The 23241-nt window shown below is 41.0% G+C and overlaps 1 protein-coding gene across 2 annotated transcripts in view; it reads right to left on the bottom strand.

Annotated features, from left to right (window-relative positions):
* Positions 1-15752: 15752 nt before the first annotated feature.
* Positions 15753-23241, bottom strand: part of vps13c (vacuolar protein sorting 13 homolog C) — a 91668-nt gene continuing 84179 nt past the window's right edge. For both annotated transcript variants that reach the window (XM_061875996.1, XM_061876005.1), the window contains 4 exons: positions 21898-21989; positions 21707-21830; positions 18480-18563; positions 15753-18407 (listed from right to left, as the gene is read on the bottom strand). In XM_061875996.1, the coding sequence (XP_061731980.1) occupies positions 18306-18407; positions 18480-18563; positions 21707-21830; positions 21898-21989 (402 nt within the window). In that variant the 3' untranslated portion in view covers positions 15753-18305. The remainder of the gene's footprint in view (positions 18408-18479; positions 18564-21706; positions 21831-21897; positions 21990-23241) is intronic.

Genomic DNA, 23241 nt, shown 5'->3' with positions numbered 1-23241 from the left:
CTACATCCTAGAGAGGGCAACATAGGCCTTGGATAGTCCCTGGCTTGGGTAGGGACTAAAACTACATCCTACTGAGAGGAACATAGGCCAGTGGATAGAAACTAGCTTTGGTAGGGAATAAAACCACCTCCTAGAGAGAAGAACATAGGCCAGTTGATAGGACCTAGCTTTGGTAGGGACTAAAACTACGTCCAAGAAAGAGCAACATAGGCCTTGGATAGAACCAAGCTTGGGTAGGGACAAAAACTACAGCCTACTGAGAGGAACATAGGCCCGTGGATAGAAACTAACTTTGGTAGGGACTAAAACTAAGTCCGAGAGGGAGCAACATAGGGCTTGGATAGTACATAGCTTGGGTAGGCCAGTGGATAGAAACTAGCTTTGGTAGGGACTAAAGCTACGTCCAAGAGAGAGCAACATAAGCCTTGGATAGTGCCTAACTTAGGTAGGGACTAAAACTACATCCGAGAGAGAGGAACATAGGCCAGTGGATAGAACAAAGCTTTGGTAGGAACTAATACTACGTCCTAGAGAGAGCAACATAGGCCTTGAATAGAACCTAGCTTGGGTAGGGACTAAAACTACATCCTAGAGAGAGCAACATAGGCCTTGGAAAGAACCTAGCTTGGGTAGGGACTAAAACTACGTCCTACTGAGAGGAGGACATAGGCCAGTGGATAGAACCTAGCTTTAATAGGGACTAAAGCTACGTCCTAGTGAGAGCAACATTGGCCTTGGATAGAACCTAGCTTGGGTAGGGACTAAAACTACGTCCTACTGAGAGGAACATAGGCCAGTGGATAGAACCTAGCTTGGGTAGTTACTAAAACTACGTCCTACTGAGAGGAACATAGGCCAGTGGATAGAACCTAGGTTTGGTAGGGACTAAAACTATGTCCTAGAGAGAGCAACATAGGCCTTGGATAGTCCCTGGCTTGGGTAGGGACTAAAACTACATCCTACTGAGAGGAACATAGGCCAGTGGATAGACCTAGCATTTGGTAGGGACTAAAACCACGTCCGAGAGGGAGGAACATAGGCCAGTGGATAGGACCTCGCTTTGGTAGGGACTAAAACTACATCCTAGAGAGAGCAACATAGGCCTTGGATAGTCCCTGGCTTGGGTAGGGACTAAAACTACATCCTACTGAGAGGAACATAGGCCAGTGGATAGAAACTAGCTTTGGTAGGGAATAAAACCACCTCCTAGAGAGAAGAACATAGGCCAGTTGATAGGACCTAGCTTTGGTAGGGACTAAAACTACGTCCAAGAAAGAGCAACATAGGCCTTGGATAGAACCAAGCTTGGGTAGGGACAAAAACTACAGCCTACTGAGAGGAACATAGGCCCGTGGATAGAAACTAACTTTGGTAGGGACTAAAACTACGTCCGAGAGGGAGCAACATAGGGCTTGGATAGTACATAGCTTGGGTAGGCCAGTGGATAGAAACTAGCTTTGGTAGGGACTAAAGCTACGTCCAATGGAGAGCAACATAAGCCTTGGATAGTGCCTAACTTAGGTAGGGACTAAAACTACATCCGAGAGAGAGGAACATAGGCCAGTGGATAGAACAAAGCTTTGGTAGGAACTAATACTACGTCCTAGAGAGAGCAACATAGGCCTTGAATAGAACCTAGCTTGGGTAGGGACTAAAACTACATCCTAGAGAGAGCAACATAGGCCTTGGAAAGAACCTAGCTTGGGTAGGGACTAAAACTACGTCCTACTGAGAGAAAGATAGGCCAGTGGATAGAACCTAGCTTTGGTAGGGACTAAAACTACGTCCTAGAGAGAGCAACATAGGCCTTGGATAGAACCTAGCTTGGGTAGGGACTAAAACTACATCTTAGAGGAACATAGGCCTTGGATAGAACCTAGCTTTGGTAGGGACTAAAACTACGTCCTAGAGAGAGCAACATAGGCCTTGGATAGAACCTAGCTTGGGTAGGGACTAAAACTACATCTTAGAGAGAGGAACATAGGCCTTGGATAGAACCTAGCTTTGGTAGGGACTAAAACTACGTCCTAGAGAGAGCAACATAGGCCTTGGATAGAACCTAGCTTTGGTAGGGACCAAAACCACATCCAAGAGAGAGGAACATAGGCCAGTGGATAGAACCTAGCTTGGAAACTAGACTAATTCCAAAGAAAATAACTTAATCCAGTGGATATATCCTACTCGTGGGCCTCAGGCAAAGTGGAAATCTATCAAGAGTCAACCGAATGTGGAAATGTGCGGCGCCTAACCCCAACTTCATGCTACGTAGGCACATTTCTACACTCTGTGGATACTTTGGCGACACACAGAGGTGATGCTGGGTTAACTGTTACAGCTGTAACAATCACTCCTCAGACTGATTGATGAGCACACCAGAGACATGAACAATTACACAAATTCTAACGGTGCGCTGCGAAGAGAGTGTTTTCAAGGAGACTTGGGGACGTGGACTAAGTCCATATGATAGAACTTACACAAAAGGACAAAAGCCAGGACTAGCCTTGAAGCCAGGAAAAAAACCCAAGTCCAGACGAGTACTAAATCCATATTAAGAATCTAGTCTGTTGGATGGAACCTAAACCTGAGACTAAACCTTAGTACACATGATATAACATAGACTACAAGACATTACCTAACTTGGAGACTAAACTTAAAAACCCAGCCCAGGACTAGAAAAAAATCCACTTTAAGAACCTAGACCAATGGATAGAACTCCAGTGGAAACTAGAACCATGTTCACAGGATAGTACCGAGATTGAAGATGAGAACTTAGTCCACACGATATAACTTAGACTAGACCAGTGGTTCTCAAACTTTATTTTACCAAGTACCTCCTTAGCAAACACTTGATTCTCCAAGTACCACCATAATGACCAACGTTAAAATACAGAAGCGCAGTAGGCCCAAGTATTCATAAAAACAAGGCAGAGGTTTTATTTTACATTTTTGGCCACAGTTTGAACAGTAACACTGTGTTTGAATATAAGAAAATAAAACACTATACTTAATTATTTGCCATACCACTACATGGTTTGAGAAGTTCTGTACTAGATGACAGAATGTAACCTGGAGACTAGTTTTAAGGCCAGGGAAAACCTACAAAACCCAAAGCCAGTGAAATTGGCAAGTTGTATAAATGGTAAATAAAAACAGAATACAATGATTTGCAAATCCTTTTCAACTTATATTTAATTGAATAGACTGCAAAGACAAGATATTTAATGTCTGAATTGGTAAACTTTGTTATTTTTTGCAAATATTAGCTCATTTAGATTTTGATGCCTGCAACATGTTTCAAAAAAGCTGGCACAAGTGGCAAAAAACACTGAGAAAGTTAAGGAATGCTCATCAAACACTTATTTGGAACATTCCACAGGTGAACAGGCTAATTGGGAACAGGTGGGTGCCATGATTGGGTGTAAAAGCAGCTTCCATAAAATGCTCAGTCATTCACAAACAAGGATGGGGAGAGGGTCACCACTTTGTCAACAAATGTGTGAGCAAATTGTCCAACAGTTCAAAAAAAACTTTTCTCAATGAGCTATTGCAAGGAATTTAGGGATTTCACCATCTACGGTCCGTAATGTCATCAAAAGGTTCAAAGAATCTGGAGAAATCACTGCACGTAAGCGATGATATTACAGACCTTCGATCCCTCAGGCAGTACTGCATCAAAAAGCGAGTGTGTAAAGGATATCACTACATAGGCTCAGGAACATTTCAGAAAAACCCTCTCAGTGACTACAGTTTGTCGCAACATCTGTAAGTGCAAGTTTAAACTCGACTATGCAAAGCCAAAGCCATTTATCAACAACACCCAGAAACGCTTTGCCGGGCCCGAGCTTATCTAAGACGGACTGATGCAAAGTGGAAAAGTGTTCCGTAGTCTGATGAGTCCACATTTCAAATTGTTTTGGAAACTGTGGACGTTGTGTCCTCCGGAACAAAGAGGAAAAGAACCATCCGGATTGTTATAGGCGCAAAGTTCAAAAGTCTGTGATGGTATGGGGGTGTATCAGTGCCCAAAGCATGGGTAACTTACACATCTGTGAAGGCACCATTAATGCTGAAAGGTACATCCAGCTTTTGGAGCAACATATGTTGCCATCCAAGCAACGTTGTCATGGACGCCCCTGCTTATTTCAGCAAGACAATACCAAGCCATATTTTACAACAGTGTGGCTTCATATTAAAAGACTGCGGGTACTAGACTGGCCTGCCTGTAGTCCAGACCTGTCTCCCATTGAAAATGTGTGGCACATTATGTAGCCTAAAATACCACAACAGTTCCGAAACGTTCACTAAGTGTTTTTAAAAGGAAAGGCCATGTAACACAGTGGTAAAAATGTGTTGCTGTCATCAAATTATAAATCAATGATTATTTGCAAAAAAAATAAAAGTTTCTCAGTTCGAACATTAAATATCTTGTCTCTGCAATATAAGTTAAAAAGGATTACCAAATCATTGTATTCTGTTTTTATTTACCGTTTACACAATGTGCCAACTTCACTGGTTTTGGGTTTTGTAAACAAGCTAATAAAACCTAGCCCAGAACGAGTGTAATCCAGCCGGCATTTTTTTCTCCACAGGAAATCAAACCCCGGTCGTTAATATTGAAAGGCAAGCGTGTTGACCACTGGACTAAAAGCCCTCACTCTTGAAACTGCAGAGGAGTGAGGTCTTCCAACATACATCTGGCACAGCTGGCCTCCGTTAGGACGAGAACCACAGTCGTTTCTCATTAAGTACCTAGAAACCAGAACCGTGTTCAGAGGATAGTACATAGACAAAAACCACTTAGACCTGTGTACAGTATGCAACAGCACATAGACTAGAACCACTTAGACCTGTGTACAGTATGCAACAGCACATAGACTAGAACCACTTAGACCTGTGTACAGTATGCAACAGTACATAGACTAGAACCACTTAGACCTGTGTACAGTATGCAACAGCACATAGACTAGAACCACTTAGACCTGTGTACAGTATGCAACAGTACATAGACTAGAACCACTTAGACCTGTGTACAGTATGCAACAGTACATAGACTAGAACCACTTAGACCTGTGTACAGTATGCAACAGCACATAGACTAGAACCACTTAGACCTGTGTACAGTATGCAACAGCACATAGACTAGAACCACTTAGACCTGTGTACAGTATGCAACAGTACATAGACTAGAACCACTTAGACCTGTGTACAGTATGCAACAGCACATAGACTAGAACCACTTAGACCTGTGTACAGTATGCAACAGTACATAGACTAGAACCACTTAGACCTGTGTACAGTATGCAACAGTACATAGACTAGAACCACTTAGACCTGTGTACAGTACATAACACTGTCCAAAGATAAAAAATGAAGAACCCAGACCAGTGGATAGAACCTAACATGGAACCTAGACCCAAGTCCAACAAATTGATTTTTAGAAGAGATGACAGGGTTTAAACCTGGAGACAAGGACTAAGTCCATAGCATAGAAGCTGGACCAGTGGATAGAAGTGGTCCCAGAGCTTGCGCCCAACAGGAAGTGAAATAAGATCTGGGATGGTGGGGAGGACCTTTAACCCCAGGGTGGTTACCTGGGTCATCTGTGGCCAGGCGTGAGGCGGTCAGGCAGGTGCAGACATGTCCGGTCAGCCAGCATGGGCTCCAGCTGCTGACACGAACACAGAAAAAGCTGTCAGTCCTCTCAACAATTCTTTGTAAGCCGACCATGGAAAAGTTGCCCTTGTTTCTCGCCCGAATCATCAAAGTTGGGTGATGTCATCAAGGTGCACGGGTGACATCATTGTCCACTGATGACACCCAGGTTGAATTATGTCATCCCGCCCCGCCCAGGAGGTGGATGACATCAGCCGGCACCTTCTCCTCGCTACAACCGCACAAAGTAACTTTCAAAACAATTCCTTTCCAGACTTCATCGTAACGCCACGACCACGGACCACCAACTCGACGTGTATTTCGGTTTTAGTCACATTCTAGTCGACTGCAGAACTCAAAACCAGTGAAGTTGGCACGTTGTGTGAATGGTAAATAAAAAGAGAACGCAATGATTTGCAAATCCTTTTCAACTTAGAGTCAATTGAATAGACTTCAAAGACAAGGCACTTAAGTACAGAAAAGTTGGATCCTCATAAATCCTTGCTAAGAACCAGTGTTGGGACTAACGCGTTACAAACTAAGTTATTTTCAGCGGTAACTATCAGTCAATCAATCAATGTTTATTCATATACCGTATTTCCTTGAATATAGTATGCGCCTGACTAGAATTACTGCCGGGTCAAACTCGTTTCGCAAAATAATTAGCGCATGCTTAGCATTACCGCCAGCTCAGGATTAAAGCCGGGTTCAAACTCGTTTCGCAAAATATTATTTTTATTAGCGCATTCCTAGAATTTCCGCCGGGTCAAACTCGTCAGGTCACGAATGACACTTCACCTGTCATCATTTTCAAAATGGACGAGGCTGATTTCAATAATTTGAAATCGCATAAAGCAGGGGTGCCCACACTTTTTCTGCAGGCCAGCTACTTTTCAATTGACCAACTCGAGGGGATCTACCTCATTTATATATATCATTTATATTTATTTATTTATGAAAGAGACATTTTTGTAAACAAGTTAAATGTGTTTAATGATAATACAAGCATGTGTAACACATATAGATGTCTTTCTTTCACAAAGACAAGAATATAAGTTGGTGTATTACCTGATTCTGATGACTTGCATTGATTGGAATCAGACAGTAATGATGATAACGCCCACATTTTCAAATGGAGGAGAAAAAAAGTTGTCCTTTCTGTACAATACCACATGAAAGTGGTTGGTTTTTGGCATCTAATTCATCCAGCTTCCATACACTTTACAAGAAAAACATTGCCGGCAAATTCCGTAGCTTGCTTGATTGACATTCACGGCACCCGAGGGTCTTGTGAGATGACGCTGGCTGCTGCCAGTTCATTATTATGAAAAAATGACAGAGAGGAAGGCCAGAAACACTTTTTATTTCAACAGACTCTCGCGCCGTACCTTCCGTCAAAACTCTAACGGCCGACTGCACATTTCCTATCTTCACAATAAAAGCCCTGCTTCGTGCTGCCTGCGCTAACTAAATACAGAGTCTCAGAAAGCTGGCGTGCACAAGTGATGTGCACGCCAGCTTTCTGAGGGATCGCTTGTGCACGCCAGTTTTCCGAGACTCTGTATTTTGTTAGCGCAGGCAGCATGAAGCAGGGCTTTTATTGTGAAGATAGGAAATATGCAGTCGGCCTTTAGAGTTTTGACGGAAGGGACGGCGCGAGAGTCTGTTGAAATAAAAAGTGTTTCTGGCCTTCCTCTCGGTCATATTTTCATAATAATGATCTTGCAGCAGCCAGCGTCATCTCACAAGACCCTCCGGTACCGTGAATGTCATTTAAGTGACGTCTTGGTGAAGATTGATGATCACTCATTTTTAGGTCTATTTTTTTTTAAAAGCCTGGCTGGAGATCGACTGACACACCCCCCGCGGTCGACTGGTAGCTCGCGATCGACGTAATGGGCACCCCTGGCATAAAGGGAAGAAGATTAAGAGCTATTCAGGAGGATTTAAGGTCCAAGCTATTGAATATGCTAAAAAAAAAACAGTAAGCAGCTATGTTTTATTAATATACCGTAGCTGCGTGTGTCAAATATGAGTCATTAAATGACTCCCGCCTTCTTGCGACAACTCGGCTGCAGAAGAAGTGACAACAAGCAGCAAGAGTGAGCAGCGATCGTTAATTTTTTTCCTCTCGCTTGCACTTTTAACATGGAGGATTACATATCTAAAATAAAAAAGTTTTCCAAACTTGACTTTCAATCGAAGCAGGTGATAAACGAAGATCTCCATCGAGACAGAGACTTTTAAAACTGAAAAAAGATAAGGAAGACTTCTATAAACAAGTTATCGATGCTTTTGATCAGAAGGAGCTGCGCATGGACTTCATTTATAACTAAAAGTAAGACCATAATAACGTTTTTTTTTATTAAATGTGCTTTTCATGATGGTATTCTTACATCACACTCAAATTTATAAGCGCAGGCCTAAATTTACCGCATGCCTTTGGTAAGTGAGAAGAGGTTTTTAAACGAATTAACGCCCCGGCGGCAAATCAAGGAAATACAGTAGCCCTAAATCCCAAGTGGCTCAGAGGACTGCACAAGCCACAACGACATCCTCGGTTCAGAGCCCACATAAGGGCAAGGAAAAACTCCCAACCCAGTGGGACGTCAATGTGGATGACTGTGAGGAACCTTGGAGAGGACCGCAGATGTGTGTGACACCCACCCTCTAGGGTGCAATGGACGTCGAGTGGGTCTAACATTACATTGTAAAAGTCCAGTCCATAGTGGATCTAACATAACAGTGAGAGTCCGGTCCATAGTGGATCTAACATAACAGTGAGAGTCCGGTCCATAGAGGGCCAGCGGAGACGGGTCAACAGCGCAGAGATGTCCCCGACCGATTCACCAGTAACAATTAGTTGTCAGGACGAGGACTATAGGGTTTTTGTTTTCCCGAGATGCAAGAATAGAAGGGGACATGGCGTGAAGGTAAGGACATCATTTTCATTTTTGTTATGGTTTAACACAGGTAATGACGGCAAACGGACACCAGAGGGCAGTAATGTTCATAAATGTATTATATATATATAGTCAAGGGGTCACCAACACGGTGCCTGCTGGCCTGTTCTAAAAATAGCTCAAATAGCAGCACTTACCTCTATTTTTTAAAATGTTTTTATTTACTAGCAAGCTGGTCTCGCTTTGATAGACATTTTTAATTCTAAGAGAGACAAAACTCAAATAGAATTTGAAAATCCAAGAAAATATTTTAAAGACTTGGTCTTCCATCCATCCATCCATTTTCTACCGCTTATTCCCTTTGGGGTCGCGGGGGGCGATGGTGCCTATGTCAGCTACAACCGGTCTCTCACTTGTTTAAATAACTTCATTTATTTTTTTACTTTGCTTCTTATAAATTTCAGAAAGACAATTTTACAGAAAAAATACAACCTTAAAAAGGATTTTAGGATTTTTAAACACATTTACCTTTTAAATTCCTTCCTCTTCTTTCTTGACAATTTAAATCAATGTTCAAGTAATTTTTTTTTTTATTGTAAAGAATAATAAATACATTTTAATTTAAATCTTCATTTTAGGTTCTGTTTTTTTGACAAAGAATATTTGTGAAATATTTCTTCAAATTTATGACTAAAATCCCCAAAAGATATTCAGGCAAATCTATAAAATCTGTAGAATCAAATTTAAATCTTATTTCAAAGTCTTCTGAATTTTTTGTAAAATTTTTGTTCTGGAAAATCTAGAAGAAATAATGATTTGTCTTTGTTAGAAATAAAGCTTGGTCCAATTTCTTATATATTATAACAAAGTGCAGTTTGGATTTTAAACTATTTAAAATATGTCATCAACATTTTTAAATTAATCTTAATCATGAAAAAATACTAATGATGTTGCATACATTTTTTTTTTTTTCCAAAAAGATTCGAAATTAGCTAGTTTTTCTTTTCATTTTTTTCGGTATAATTTTGAATTTTAAAGAGTCAAAATTGAAGATAACCTATGTTTCAAAATTTAATTTTAATATTTTCGGTGTTTTCTCCTCCTTTAAACCATTCAATTAAGTGTTTTTTTTAATTATCATTTATTCTCTACAAAAAAACCTTCCGTAAAAGGAAAAAAAATGTACGACGGAATAGAAATACCCATTTTTTTATATATATAGATTTATTCATTAAAGGTAAATTGAGCAAATTACCTATTTCTGGCTATTTATTTAAGTGTGTATCAAACTGGTAGCCCTTTGCATTAATCAGTACCCAAGAAGTAGCTCTTGGTTTCAAAAGGGTTGGTGACCCCTGATATATATAATAATAAACAATACTACTGAACTATATAATGGAGTGTGACAAACTCCAATAAAGTGTGCGTGTGACTATGTGTGTAGATTAGCTGGAGTGTGTGTTACCAAGTGTTGACGAGAGCGCATGAACGAGGCAGTCCATGGGGCATGCATGGGGTCCGGGGCGAGAGAGAGGCATCAAGAGTCGAGGAACGCAGTCGAAATCCAGGGCAACGGAAGGAAAACAGGTACACCATGAAAAACTGGGTTCACCATATGAGAACTAAGTTCCCGCCTGGGTCCACTGGTCTTTTAAGCAGCTCGCCTTCATCAACTCCAGGTGTGTAGAAAGGCAATCGTCTGCAGGCTTGTAGCTGCGTGGGCTTGCTGCTCTCAGCGCGAGCAGGGGCGTGTCCGAGCGCGCTGTCAGCTGAGAGAGCGCATGTGGGCGTGGCCCGCGGTGCGCTCGTCATGAGGCACAGATGAGGATGCATTGGAATGCACCCTGGCTGTGACAATTTTACTATTAAAAAAAACAAAACAAAGGGTGCAAACAAAAGGCGCTCTCAGAGGAAGTACAAAAACTTGGCTATGAAAACAAAAACACTTATTGTGACAGGAAAATAGACAAAAGTCACTTGGCATGGAACTATGGTAGCAGGGGTAAGTAACATGGGTAGCAGAAGTCCAACAAGGTTAATGTCGTCACACTGACCAACAGAAAACGACAGGCTTTAAATAACAGTGACATGATTGGTGACAGGTGTGTGATTCCAAACGTGGAACCGGTGAAACTAATGGGGAACCATGGAAACAAGACAAGGGAGTGTTTTCCGTTCGGGCTCCAGTACTCTCGAGATGCTACCTCAGTAGAAGCATTTAAGTCTCTCCTTAAAACTCATCTGTATACTCTAGCCTTTAAATAGACCTCCTTTTTAGACCAGTTGATCTGCCGCTTCTTTTCTTTCTCCTATGTCCCCCCCTCCCTTGTGGAGGGGGTCCGGTCCGATGACCATGGATGAAGTACTGACTGTCCAGAGTCGAGACCCAGGATGGACCGCTCGCCTGTATCGGTTGGAGACATCTCTACGCTGCTGATCCGCCTCCGCTTGAGATGGTCTCCTGTGGACGGGACTCTCGCTGCTGTCTTGGATCCGCTTGAACTGAACTCTCGCGGCTGTGTTGGAGCCACTATGGATTGAACTTTCACAGTATCATGTTAGACCCGCTCGACATCCATTGCTTTCGGTCCCCTAGAGGGAGGGGCGGGTGGGGTTGCCCACATCTGAGGTCCTCTCCAAGGTTTCTCATAGTCAGCATTGTCACTGGCGTCCCACTGGATGTGAATTCTCCCTGCCCACTGGGTGTGAGTTTTCCTTGCCCTTTTGTGGGTTCTTCCGAGGATGTTGTAGTCGTAATGATTTGTGCAGTCCTTTGAGACATTTGTGATTTGGGGCTATATAAATAAACATTGATTGATGTCCAAAAACCTACTCAGTGGCCTGGTGGTTAGGGTGTCCGCCCTGAGATCGGTAGGTCGTGAGTTCAAATCCCGGCCGAGTCATACCAAAGACTATAAAAATGGGAGTCATTACCTCCCTGCTTGGCACTCAGCATCAAGGGTTGGAATTTGGGGTTAAATCACCATAAATGATTCCCGGGTGCGGCACCGCTGCTGCTCACTGCTCCCCTCACCTCCCAGGGGGTGATCAAGGGTGATGGGTCAAATGCAGTGTGTGTGTGTGTGTTACAATCATTGGTACTTTAACTTTAATTTGAACAGAACATTACTTAAACCAAACATGACCCCACACATGACACTAGTAGTCTAACGCGTTATTTTTTTATATTCAGTAACTCAGTTAGCGTTACTACATGATGCGTTACGGCGTTATTTTTTTTATGTCGTATCGGCCAGAAACAGAAGATCCGAGTGTGTTTTATTGGAAAGCTGCAGTGTCGTCTTTTTGATTCTTCCCGAGTCACAAGGAAGAGAAGAGAGGAGGCGCACTCTGCGTTTACAAACAGGACATCATGGCGGAGCAGAAGCCAAGTTTCTTAACATGGAGCCATTCTCACTACTTTTCTTTTGTCGAGCACAAAGAAAAGACATTTTAGTTTAATATAAGTTGTGTCTGAAACGGCTACAAAAGCAACATGCTTGGACAAAGCTAGTAAGGAGAGAGACAGACTCCGAAGCCACTTCACCTCCACTTAAGGATTTTAACGGACAACATTGATAGAGCCTGTGACAGTACCTCACTGTCGTGGGGGTTCAATGGACCACCTAGGAAGGACAGCATTTAAGTCTCACCTTAAAACTCATTTGTATACTCTAGCCTTTAAATAGACTCCCTTTTTAGACCAGTTGATCTGCCGTTTCTTTTCTTTTTCTCCTCTGTCCCACTGGAGGGGGTCATGTACGGTGGCCATGGATGAGATGCTGGCTGTCCTGAGTCGGGACCCAGGATGGACCGCTCGCCTGTGTATCGGCTGGGGACATCTCTGCGCTGCTGATCCACCTCCGCTTAGGGTGGTTTCCTGCTGGCTCCACTGTGGACGGGACTCTCTCTGCTGTGTTGGATCCACTTTGGACTGGACTCTCACGGTTGTGTTGGATCCACTATGGATTAAACTTTCACAGTATTATGTCAGACCTGCTTGACATCCATTGCTTTTGGTCCCCCTAGAGGGGGTAGGGGGGCGGGGGGTGGCCCACATATGCGGTCCTCTCCAAGGTTTCTCATAGTCATCATTGTCACCGACGTCCCACTGGGTGTGAGTTTTCCTTGCCCTTATGTGGGCCTACCGAGGATGTCGTGGTGGTTTGTGCAACCCTTTGAGACACTAGTGATTTAGGGCTATATAAGTAAACATTGATTGATTGACATAATCCAGCAGGTTTGACTCTTGTTTATTTTTTCAAATAAGTCTTTTGCGCCGTCGCTGCTGCCCGCTCTTTGGTCGCTTTCGTCGTCTTGCTCCCTCTTGCTTCCCAGTCGCTGTTGCCAACTCTCCAACTACTTCAGCCCCAAATTCTCCTCCTTCTCCCCTTTTATACACTGCGAGGAGATATGTTGATTGTCTGCCGGTGCAAGATCCACGCACCTGAATTAGATTGCGGCGGCGTCGCTCCCGGCACGACCCGCCTCTCCGCTCCGCCGCATTCTCCGCCTCCTTGCCGCCTTCTTGGGCAGGGCTCCAGCGTGCCCTGTCCTGCCTCTCCACAGAGCCATTGCAGCATATGTGGAGTCACCAGCTTTCTGGCAGCTAATTAGCATGATACCGGCGTCAAAACAGCAAATGGCACGGAAAACATTTCCACGTACCTGGACACTGTGGACATAAAAATGGAAAGTGAGCGAAAGAAGACACTCCAGACTCTGCCTCAGCTCATCATTCAGCACTGAAGGTACACACACTCTGTCAGTTCTCTTATATACTCTTTCATTCTAGACTTCTAGAGTGTTTGATTATCACATCAGTTTAAATGTATAGACTATAAAGTTCACAGTGGGCCAGGCTAATCTTTCCTTTTCTCTAAACCGAAAGTGTGGAAATGCGTATAGTGTCTTGGGGTTTCAGTACAGTGGTGATCTCATGAAGACATGATTTTATTTCACAATTCCTTGAGAGAAAAAAAACGCCTGTTTAGGCATTTGTATAGCAGTATGTGTGCTGTATAATATAGTGACATGACACACAATCATGTCATGTGTGCCTTCCTTGGGTGAAAACAAGTTTACAGCTATGTTGTTATTATGCCGTTTGTTACTTACGTATGTTATGTTGCAGCTATTTCAAATAGTTTTGTCAATTTGTCCTGGCCCAAAATAAATTGTCCCTTTGAAACGTATATTTGTCTTTGTGTGTTGTGCGTAGAACACATTGCTGAGAAACCTCAGAGGACAAAGCTACTAACCATGGTAGACCGGGCTTTCTGCTCTGCCGTTCCCAGTCTCCCTGACCACCTGAGGGCACCACAGACTGTGGATGCTTTTTTTAAAAAGGCTTAAAAAACCCATCCATCCATCCATTTCCTACCGCTTATTCCCTTTCGGGGTCGCGGGGGGCGCTGGCGCCTATCTCAGCTATAATCGGGCGGAAGGCGGCGTACACCCTGGACAAGTCGCCACCTCATCGCAGGGCCAACACAGATAGACAGACAACATTCACACGCTAGGGCCAATTTAGTGTTGCCAATCAACCTATCCCCAGGTGCATGTCTTTGGAAGTGGGAGGAAGCCGGAGTACCCGGAGGGAACCCACGCATTCACGGGGAGAACATGCAAACTCCACACAGAAAGATCCCGAGCCTGGATTTGAACCCAGGACTGCAGGAACTTCGTATTGTGAGGCAGACGCACTAACCCCTCTGCCACCGTGAAGCCCTTAAAAAACCCTTCTTTTTTAAAAAGCATTAATGGGAACTTAAAAAAAAAAAAAGTAACGCATTACTTTTGGGTGTAAGTAACTGAGTTACTAACTGTTACTTTTGAAATAAAGTAACTAGTAACTGTAACTAGTTACTGGTTTTCAGAAATTAACCCAACCCTGCTACAAGCACAGCTTGTAGGTTCAATGTGCACAACTGTAAAGCTTAGTTGCTCAGACAGTAATGTCTATTGTAAGTTCTGATCGGGGAACGACGTTAATGCCTCGTGTGTTCATGTTAGCATTCAAGCGAGTGAGTTTATAAAAGTGCAGTTATCGGTTTTTAGATCATTTTAATTTGAAAATACTAACCATGTCGTCGCTGTCATTATTAACGTCTATCCCTACAATACAGTCTTGTTTCCCGCTGAAATATAGACTCCCGCCTGTGAAAGACAAAATAAATAAGATTGGATTTCTTCTCTGTCACTGTCCACGCCTTTGTCTCCTCCAGGCTAGAATACTGCAACGCACTTCTTGTCAGGAACCCCGGAAAAAACATCCAAAAGCTGCAATACACATAGAATAATGCTACTAGGATCCTGATGAGAGTGCGGAAATATGACCATATCACACCAATTCTCAAATCCCTTCATTGGCTTCCTGTTCCACTCAGATTTGAATACTAAGTCTCCCTACTAACCCACCGGTGCCTCCATGGAAATGCCACCCTCTACCACAACGAACTACTCACCCCCAAATGCTTCACACAACACCTCCGCTCCAACCTCCGAGGACCAAGCTCCGTTGCTCCCAGTCTGTGGAACGCTCTCCCTGACCACCTAAGGGCACCACAGACTGTGGATGTTATTAAAAAAGGCGTAAAAACCCTTCTTTTTAAAGAAGCCTTTTTTTTATTTATTTTTTTTTAGATACATGCATACTAGTTCTAGCTTTTAGGCTGTTCTAGTTTTTATTTTTTTTTATTTTGATTATCTCTTTATTTTTTTAATAATACACTGTAGCACTTTGAGGTTGTTAACTCAATGTAAAGTGCTTTTTTTTTTAACAAATAAAATCTATTACTTATTTTCGTCTAGTTTTTATTCGTCGACTAAATTGTCAACTAATTTTGTCATTGTTGTCATCAACGTCCTTTTGTTGTGATTCGTTATCGTCCTATTTTAGCCGGGGGAAAAGAGGTCGTTGACGATAACTAAGACGAACATTTTTAGTCAACAAAAATGAACACTGCTCCTGACAACTTGCGTCCTCTGCAGTGGACATTAGTGTTTTGCATAGCAAAATTATTTTTACCGACAAAATATATCACCCAAAAACAAAATTCCAATACAGAGGATACAACTTTGAACCACTTGGACACACCTGCTGTAGATGTATTTACATTTAGTCAGCAGCTTGTATTGTCTTTTCTGTTTTAAAGTACAAAACATACACAACTCCTCATATGCATACAAAAAAAATTAAATCACTTTTTTATTGATTCAGTAGAATTATTTTTTTCTTTGTGCAAAAATCTCAACATTAAATTGAAACATTTGCCCAGTGTGAAAATGACAATATAAAAAAAAATATTTCAAACTTTTTACATTTTTGGGGTTTCCATTGAAAGACAAATGCAACAATTGGACTGCAAAACAGAAAAATACAAAACATGGAAGTCTTCGTCCAGACAGGAAGTGACCTCAACAACATTCATCAGCTTTTATTAAGCTGCTCGCCAAATCATACAAAAATATTTTCTCTGGCCTTCCTTCTGACGTTTAATAAGTCAAATGTAAACTAACATCTCGTCCTTCATTAAAGTGAATCATTGTCTAAACTCCACAACATTTTACCAAGTCAAACCTGTTCTTGGCTTTGTGCTTTGCTAAGAAAACTTCTGGAAGAAGAATTTCTCTTCTGGAGTCCACAGAGACAACTGACCGCCAACACGCTGGCAGACAGGAAGGGTACTTGCATATAGGAAGTGTACTTGCATATAGGAAATGTACTTGCATATAGGAAATGGACCTTTGAACAGGAAGTGTACTTGCATATAGGAAGTGTACTTGCATATAGGAAATGGACCTATGAACAGGAAGTGTACTTGCATATAGAAAGAGTACCTATGAACAGGAAGTGTACTTACATATAGAAAATGGATCTATGAACAGGAATCATACTTGAATATAGAAAGTGTACCGACAAACAGGAAATGTACTTGCATATAGGAAGTGTACTTGCATATAGGAAATGGACCTATGAACAGTAAGTGTACTTGCATACAGGAAGTGTACTTGCATATAGGAAGAATACCTATGAACAGGAAGTGAACATCCATAAAGGAAGCATACTTGAATATATTAAGTATACTTGCATATAGGAAGTGTGCCTACAAACAGGAAGTGTACCCAAAGACAGGAAGCATACTTGACTACAGGAAGTGTACTTGAATACAGGAAGTGCACCCACACAGAGGAAGTATACTTGCATATAGGAAGTGTGCCAACAAACAGGAAGCGTACCTACAAATAGGAAGTGTACTTGTAGTGGTTTGTGTTGTGGTTTGTGCAGCCCTTTGAGACACTAGTGATTTAGGGATATATAAGTAAACATTGATTGATTGATTGACTTGCATATAGGAAGCGTGCCTACAAACAGGAAGTGTACCCAAAGACAGGAAGCATACTTGACTACAGGAAGTGTACTTGCAGGAAATGTGCCTACAAACAGGAAGTGTACCCACACACAGGAAGTGTACTTGAATATAGGAAGTGTACTTGCACATAGGAAGTGTGCCAACAAACAAGACATGTAGGAAGCGTACCTACAAATAGGAAGTGTACTTGCATATAGGAAGCGTGCCTACAAACAGGAAGTGTACCCAAAGACGAGAAGCATACTTGACTACAGGAAGTGTACTTGCAGGAAATGTGCCTACAAATATTGAAGTGTACACAGACAGGAAGTGTACTTGCAGGAAATGTGCCTACAAACAGGAAGTGTACTTGAATACAAGAAGTGTACCCACACACAAGAAATGTACTTGCATATAGGAAGTGTGCCAACAAACAGGAAGCGTACCTACAAACAGGAAGTGTACCCAAAGACAGGAAGCATACTTGACTACAGGAAGTTCACTTGCAGGAAATGTGCCTACATACAGGAAGTGTACCCACACACAGGAAGTGTACTTGAATATAGGAAGTGTACTTGCATATAGGAAGTGTGCCAACAATCAGGAAATGTAGGAAGCTTACCTACAACTAGGAAGTGTACTTGCATATAGGAAGCGTGCCTACAAACAGGAAGTGTACCCAAAGACAGGAAGCATACTTGACTACAGGAAGTGTACTTACAGGAAATGTGACTACGAACAGGAAGTGTACTTGAATACAGGAAGTGCACCCACACACAGGAAGTGTACTTGCATATAGGAAGTGTGCCAACACACAGGAAGCGTACCTACAAATAGGAAGTGTACTTGCATATAGGAAGCGTGCCTACAAACAGGAATTGTACCCAAAGATAGGAAGCATACTTGACTACAGAAAGTGTACTTGCAGGAAATGTGCCTACATACAGGAAGTGTACCCACACACAGGAAGTGTACTTGAATGTAGGAAGTGTACTTGCATATAGGATGTGTGCCTACAAACAGGAAGTGTACTTGCATATAGGAAGTGTGGCTACAAACAGGAAATGCAGCCAAAGACAGGAAGCATACTTGACTAGAGGAAGTGTACTTGCTGGAAATGTGCCTACAAATATTGAAGTGTACACAGACAGGAAGTGTACTTGCATATAGGAAGTGTGCCTACAAACAGGAAGTGCACCCACAGACCGGAAGCGTACTTGAATACAGGAAGTGTACTTGCAAACAGGAAGTGGGTCTACAGATGTAAGTATGTAGAAAGAAAGTGTACTTGCATAGAGGAAGTGTGCCTACAGCTGCAAGTAGGCCTCCAGACAGGAAGTGTACTTGCAAACAGGAAGTGGGTATACACATGTGAGTACTTGGACAGGAAGTGGACTCATTGCTTGCTGGTGGGTTTCAGGAAGCGTTGTGACTTGCGTCTGCTCATGTGATGTTGTTGGTGTGACACATACGCATCGGATATGGACGCCATCATTTTCTGTGGGTAACCATGGCAACAGTGTAAGGGAGGAGTTACTCACTCAGATGTAAAGACATGCACGACACACACCTGTGCTGTGTTTGCGTCTCTCAGCTGAACGCCGCGTACTGAATCTTGAACGTCTTTTTTGGGAAGTTTCAACTTGTGCTGCTCCTGGAAGACAAAACTTTCATGTTTTTGTCAAGTTTCATTTTAGTTGTGTAGTGTGCTTCCTCGTTGTTGTAGTTGTGTAGCGTGCTTCCTTGTTGTTGTAGTTGTGTAGCGTGCTTCCTCGTTGTTGTAGTTGTGTAGCGTGCTTCCTTGTTGTAGTTGTGTAGCGTGCTTCTTGTTGTGGTAGTTGTGTAGTGTGCTTCCTTGTTGTTGTGTAGTGTGCTTCTTGTTGTTGTAGTTGTGTAGTGTGCTTCCTTATTGTTGTGGTTGTGTAGCGTGCTTCCTTGTTGTTGTAGTTGTGTAGCGTGCTTCCTCGTTGTTGTAGTTGTGTAGCGTGCTTCCTTGTTGTAGTTGTGTAGCGTGCTTCTTGTTGTGGTAGTTGTGTAGTGTGCTTCCTTGTTGTTGTGTAGTGTGCTTCTTGTTGTTGTAGTTGTGTAGTGTGCTTCCTTATTGTTGTGGTTGTGTAGTGTGCTTCCTTGTTGTTCTAGTTGTGTAGTGTGCTTCCTTGTTGTTTTAGTTGTGTAGTGTGCTTCTTGTTGTTTTAGTTGTGTAGTGTGCTTCCTTGTTCTAGTTGTGTAGTGTGCTTCTTGTTGTTGTAGTTGTGTGCTTCCTTATTGTTGTAGTTGTGTAGTGTGCTTCCTTGTTGTTCTAGTTGTGTAGTGTGCTTCCTTGTTGTTTTAGTTGTGTAGTGTGCTTCTTGTTGTGGTAGTTGTGTATCAATCAATCAATCAATGTTTACTTATATAGCCCTAAATCTAGTGTGCTTCCTTATTGTTCTAGTTTTGTAGTGTGCTTCCTTGTTGTTCTAGTTGTGTAGTGTGCTTCCTTGTTGTTGTAGTTGTGTAGTGTGCTTCCTTGTTGTTCTAGTTGTGTAGTGTGCTTCTTGTTGTGGTACTTGTGTAGTGTGCTTCCTTGTTGTAGTTGTGTAGTGTGCTTCCTTGTTGTTGTAGTTGTGTAGTGTGCTTCCTTGTTGTTGTAGTTGTGTAGTGTGCTTCCTTGTTGTAGTTGTGTAGTGTGCTTCCTTGTTGTTGTAGTTGTGTAGTGTGCTTCCCTGTTGTTGTAGTTGTGTAGTGTGCTTCCCTGTTGTTGTAGTTGTGTAGTGTGCTTCCCTGTTGTTGTAGTTGTGTAGTGTGCCACTTTGTTTTTCATTCATTTTTACTTGTGTAGTGTGTGACCTTGTTTTTATTTTATTTTTTAGTTGTGTTGTGTGCTATGTTATATTTTAATCCATTTTAGTTGTGTAGTGTGCTACGCTATTTTTAATCAATTTTAGGTGTGTAGTGTTTTACCTCATTTTCATTAAATTTAGTTGTGTAGTGTGCTACCTTATTTTTTATTCTATTTAGTTGTGCTGTGTGCTACCTTGTTTTTATTTTGTTTTTAGTTGTGTAGTGTGCTTCCTTGTTATTTTATTTTTAGTTGTGTAGTGTGCTACCTTATTTTTTATTCATTTTTAGTTGTTTAGTGTGCTACCTTGTTTTTATTTAATTTTTTACTTATGTAGTCTGCTACCTTGTTTTTATTTAATTTTTTACTTATGTAGTGTGCTGCCTTGTCTTTAATTCACGTTTAATTATGTAGTGTGTTACCTTTTTTTTAAATTAATTTTAGTTGTGTATTGTGCTACCTTATTTTCCTTTTATTTAGTTGTGCTGTGTGCTACCTTGTTTTTATTTTATTTTTCACTAATGTAGTGTGATGCCTTGTTTTTAATTCATGGTTAGTTGTGTAGTGTGTTATCTTGTTTTTAATTAATTTTACTTGTGTAATGTGCTACCTTGTTTTTATTTTAGTTGTGTAGTGTGCTACCTTGTTTTTATTTTAGTTGTGTAGTGTGCTTCCTTGTTTTTATTTTTAATTGTGTTGTGTGCTGCCTTCTTATCAATTTATTTTTGTTGTGTAGTGTGCTACATTGTTTTGTTTTTTTTCATTTTTAGTTGTGTTGTGTGCTACCTTGTTTTTATTTAATTTTTAGTTGTGTAGTGTGCTACCTTGTTTTTATTTTATTTTTAGTTGTGTAGTGTGCTGCCTTGCTTTTAATTCATGTTTAGTTATGTAGTGTGCTACCTTATTATCAATTTATTTTTGTTGTGAAGTGTGCTACCTTGTTTTTATTTCATTTTTAGTTGTGTAGTTTGCTACCTTGTTTTTATTTTATTTTTAGTTGTGAAGTGTGCTACCTTGTTTTTATTTCATTTTTAGTTGTGTAGTTTGCTACCTTGTTTTTATTTTATTTTTAGTTGTGAAGTGTGCTACCTTGTTTTTATTTCATTTTTAGTTGTGTAGTTTGCTACCTTGTTTTTATTTTATTTTTAGTTGTGAAGTGTGCTACCTTGTTTTTATTTCATTTTTAGTTGTGTAGTTTGCTACCTTGTTTTTATTTTATTTTTAGTTGTGAAGTGTGCTACCTTGTTTTTATTTCATTTTTAGTTGTGTAGTTTGCTACCTTGTTTTTATTTTATTTTTAGTTGTGTTTTGTGCTACCTTATTATCAATTTATTTTTGTTGTGTAGTGTGCTACATTGTTTTGTTTGTTTTCATTTTTAGTTGTGAAGTGTGCTACCTTGTTTTTATTTAATTTTTAGTTGTGTAGTTTGCTACCTTGTTTTTATTTTATTTTTAGTTGTGTAGTGTGCAACCTTGTTTTTAATTAATATTTATTGTGTAGTGTGCTACCTTCTTTTTATTGTATTCTTAGTTGTATAGTGTTACCCTATTTTATTTTTAGTTGTGGTGTGTGCAACCTTGTTTTTATTTTACTTTTAGTTGTGTAATGTGCTACCATATTTTTAATTCATTTTTCTTGTGTAGTGTGCTACCTTGTTTTTAATTTATGTTTAGTTGTTTAGTGTGCAACCGTGTTTTTTATTTTATTTTTAGTTGTGTTGTGTGCTACTTGTTTTATCTTTAAATGTTGTAATTTTGTACTTAGCTACCTTGTTTTTTTTCACTGTTGTACTTGTGTTGTGTGCTACTTTGTAGTTATTGTCAGTGTTGTAGTTGTGTGCTACTTTGTAGTTGTATCCTGTGTTCTCTAGTTAGTGTTTTTTTTTGTGTTATGGTTGTGTGCTACCTTATTATTTGTGAGTGTCACAGTTGTGTAGTGTGTCACCTTGTTGTTGTGTTACAGTTGTGTAGTGCCCAACCTTGCAGTAAATGTTGAGTTGCGTTCCGAGGACAGTGGGAGGAGCGTAGAAGTTGTCAAACAAACACTCCCAGTCTTTGCTGAAGTGACCCACAAAGTCGAGCTCCTTGACACACACAACCCTCCTACACAAGCGATGGCGACAACGTGACAACAATGTAGTGATTGTGTACACAGGTGCATTGTGTGTACCTGTTGGTGACGACAATGTTGGTCTTTCTGTGTCCAGGAAACGGACAATAGTCTCGGAAAACTTCTCCTTCCAGCTGCTTGATCTCAGACCGCTGGGACCGCAAGCACACAAACACACACACACACACACATGCACACACATGCACACATGCATATGCGAACACACACACTTGCAAGTTAATTTTCTTGTCCAATGAGTAGACACGCCCACCTGATGCAGGTTTAGTCACATGGAAGTGATGGCTTCTTCAGTTGTGTACTTTTATTAACACACAGGAGGTCATGCTGACACATTGTTACACAACGTGGATACACTGCTACAAAAATATCGCTGGGGCAAAGTACAGTATGTACAGAAGTGTATACTGTGCACATGTCCATGAAATGAGAGTAAGGAAAGCCTCGTCAAGACGATGTAATCACACCAGCTTTAGTCGACATCGTGCTGCATGTGAGAGAAACACACAAGAAGACCAAGACGAAGAAGAAAAGAAGAAGAAGAAAGGTGAGAAGTTAGCGTGTTAGTGAAGCATGCTGGGAATTCTCAACAGTAAAAAGCAAACATGGAGAAGTGACGAGACACCCGAAAGGAGTTTGGAATTTCACTGAAGTTTATTTGAAGAATTGGAATTACAGGAAGTGGAACTCAGAGAAATTTTTAATAGCAGTGGTTCTCAAACATGTGTCACCAAAAACCACCTCAGAAAACACTTAGCTCTCCAAGTATCACCTGAGTGACCAATATTAAAATACAGTAGCGTAGTGGGTCTAAGTAATCCTTAAAAACAAGAGGTTTTATTTAACAAGTATGTTTAACATTTTGTCCACTGCAACATTACACACAGTTTGAAAAGTAACACTGTGTTTGAATATTTAATTAGGTGATTCTTTGGCATACCAATAGATCGGGGTGTCCAAACATTTTGACTTCGGGGCCGAATTGGGCTAAAAATGTTTGGTAGAGGGCCGACTGCACGTAAAGTAATATACACTTATATATGTACACATACATACAGTACATACATACATATATATATATATATATATATATATACACACACATATATACACAAATATACATCTATATATATACATATATACACACATACATATATACATATATATATATATATATATATATATATATGTATACATAAATACACATAGATAAATGTGTGTATATATTAGAGATGCGCGGTTTGCAGTATCATCCGCGGAGTCCGCGGATGAACCGCGGGTCGGGCGGGTGACATGACGAAAAAATTGATTTTAATTAGATTCGGGCGTGTGGCGGTTGAACCATCCGGAAATATTTGATATACATGGTTCTGGGATAGGTATCCT

The sequence above is a fragment of the Nerophis ophidion genome, linkage group LG02 (genome assembly GCF_033978795.1).
Source record: "Nerophis ophidion isolate RoL-2023_Sa linkage group LG02, RoL_Noph_v1.0, whole genome shotgun sequence".
NCBI classification, from domain to species: Eukaryota; Metazoa; Chordata; class Actinopteri; order Syngnathiformes; family Syngnathidae; genus Nerophis; species Nerophis ophidion.
The sequence above is the reverse complement of the archived record's forward strand: the minus strand, read 5'-3'. Positions and strand labels throughout refer to the sequence as shown.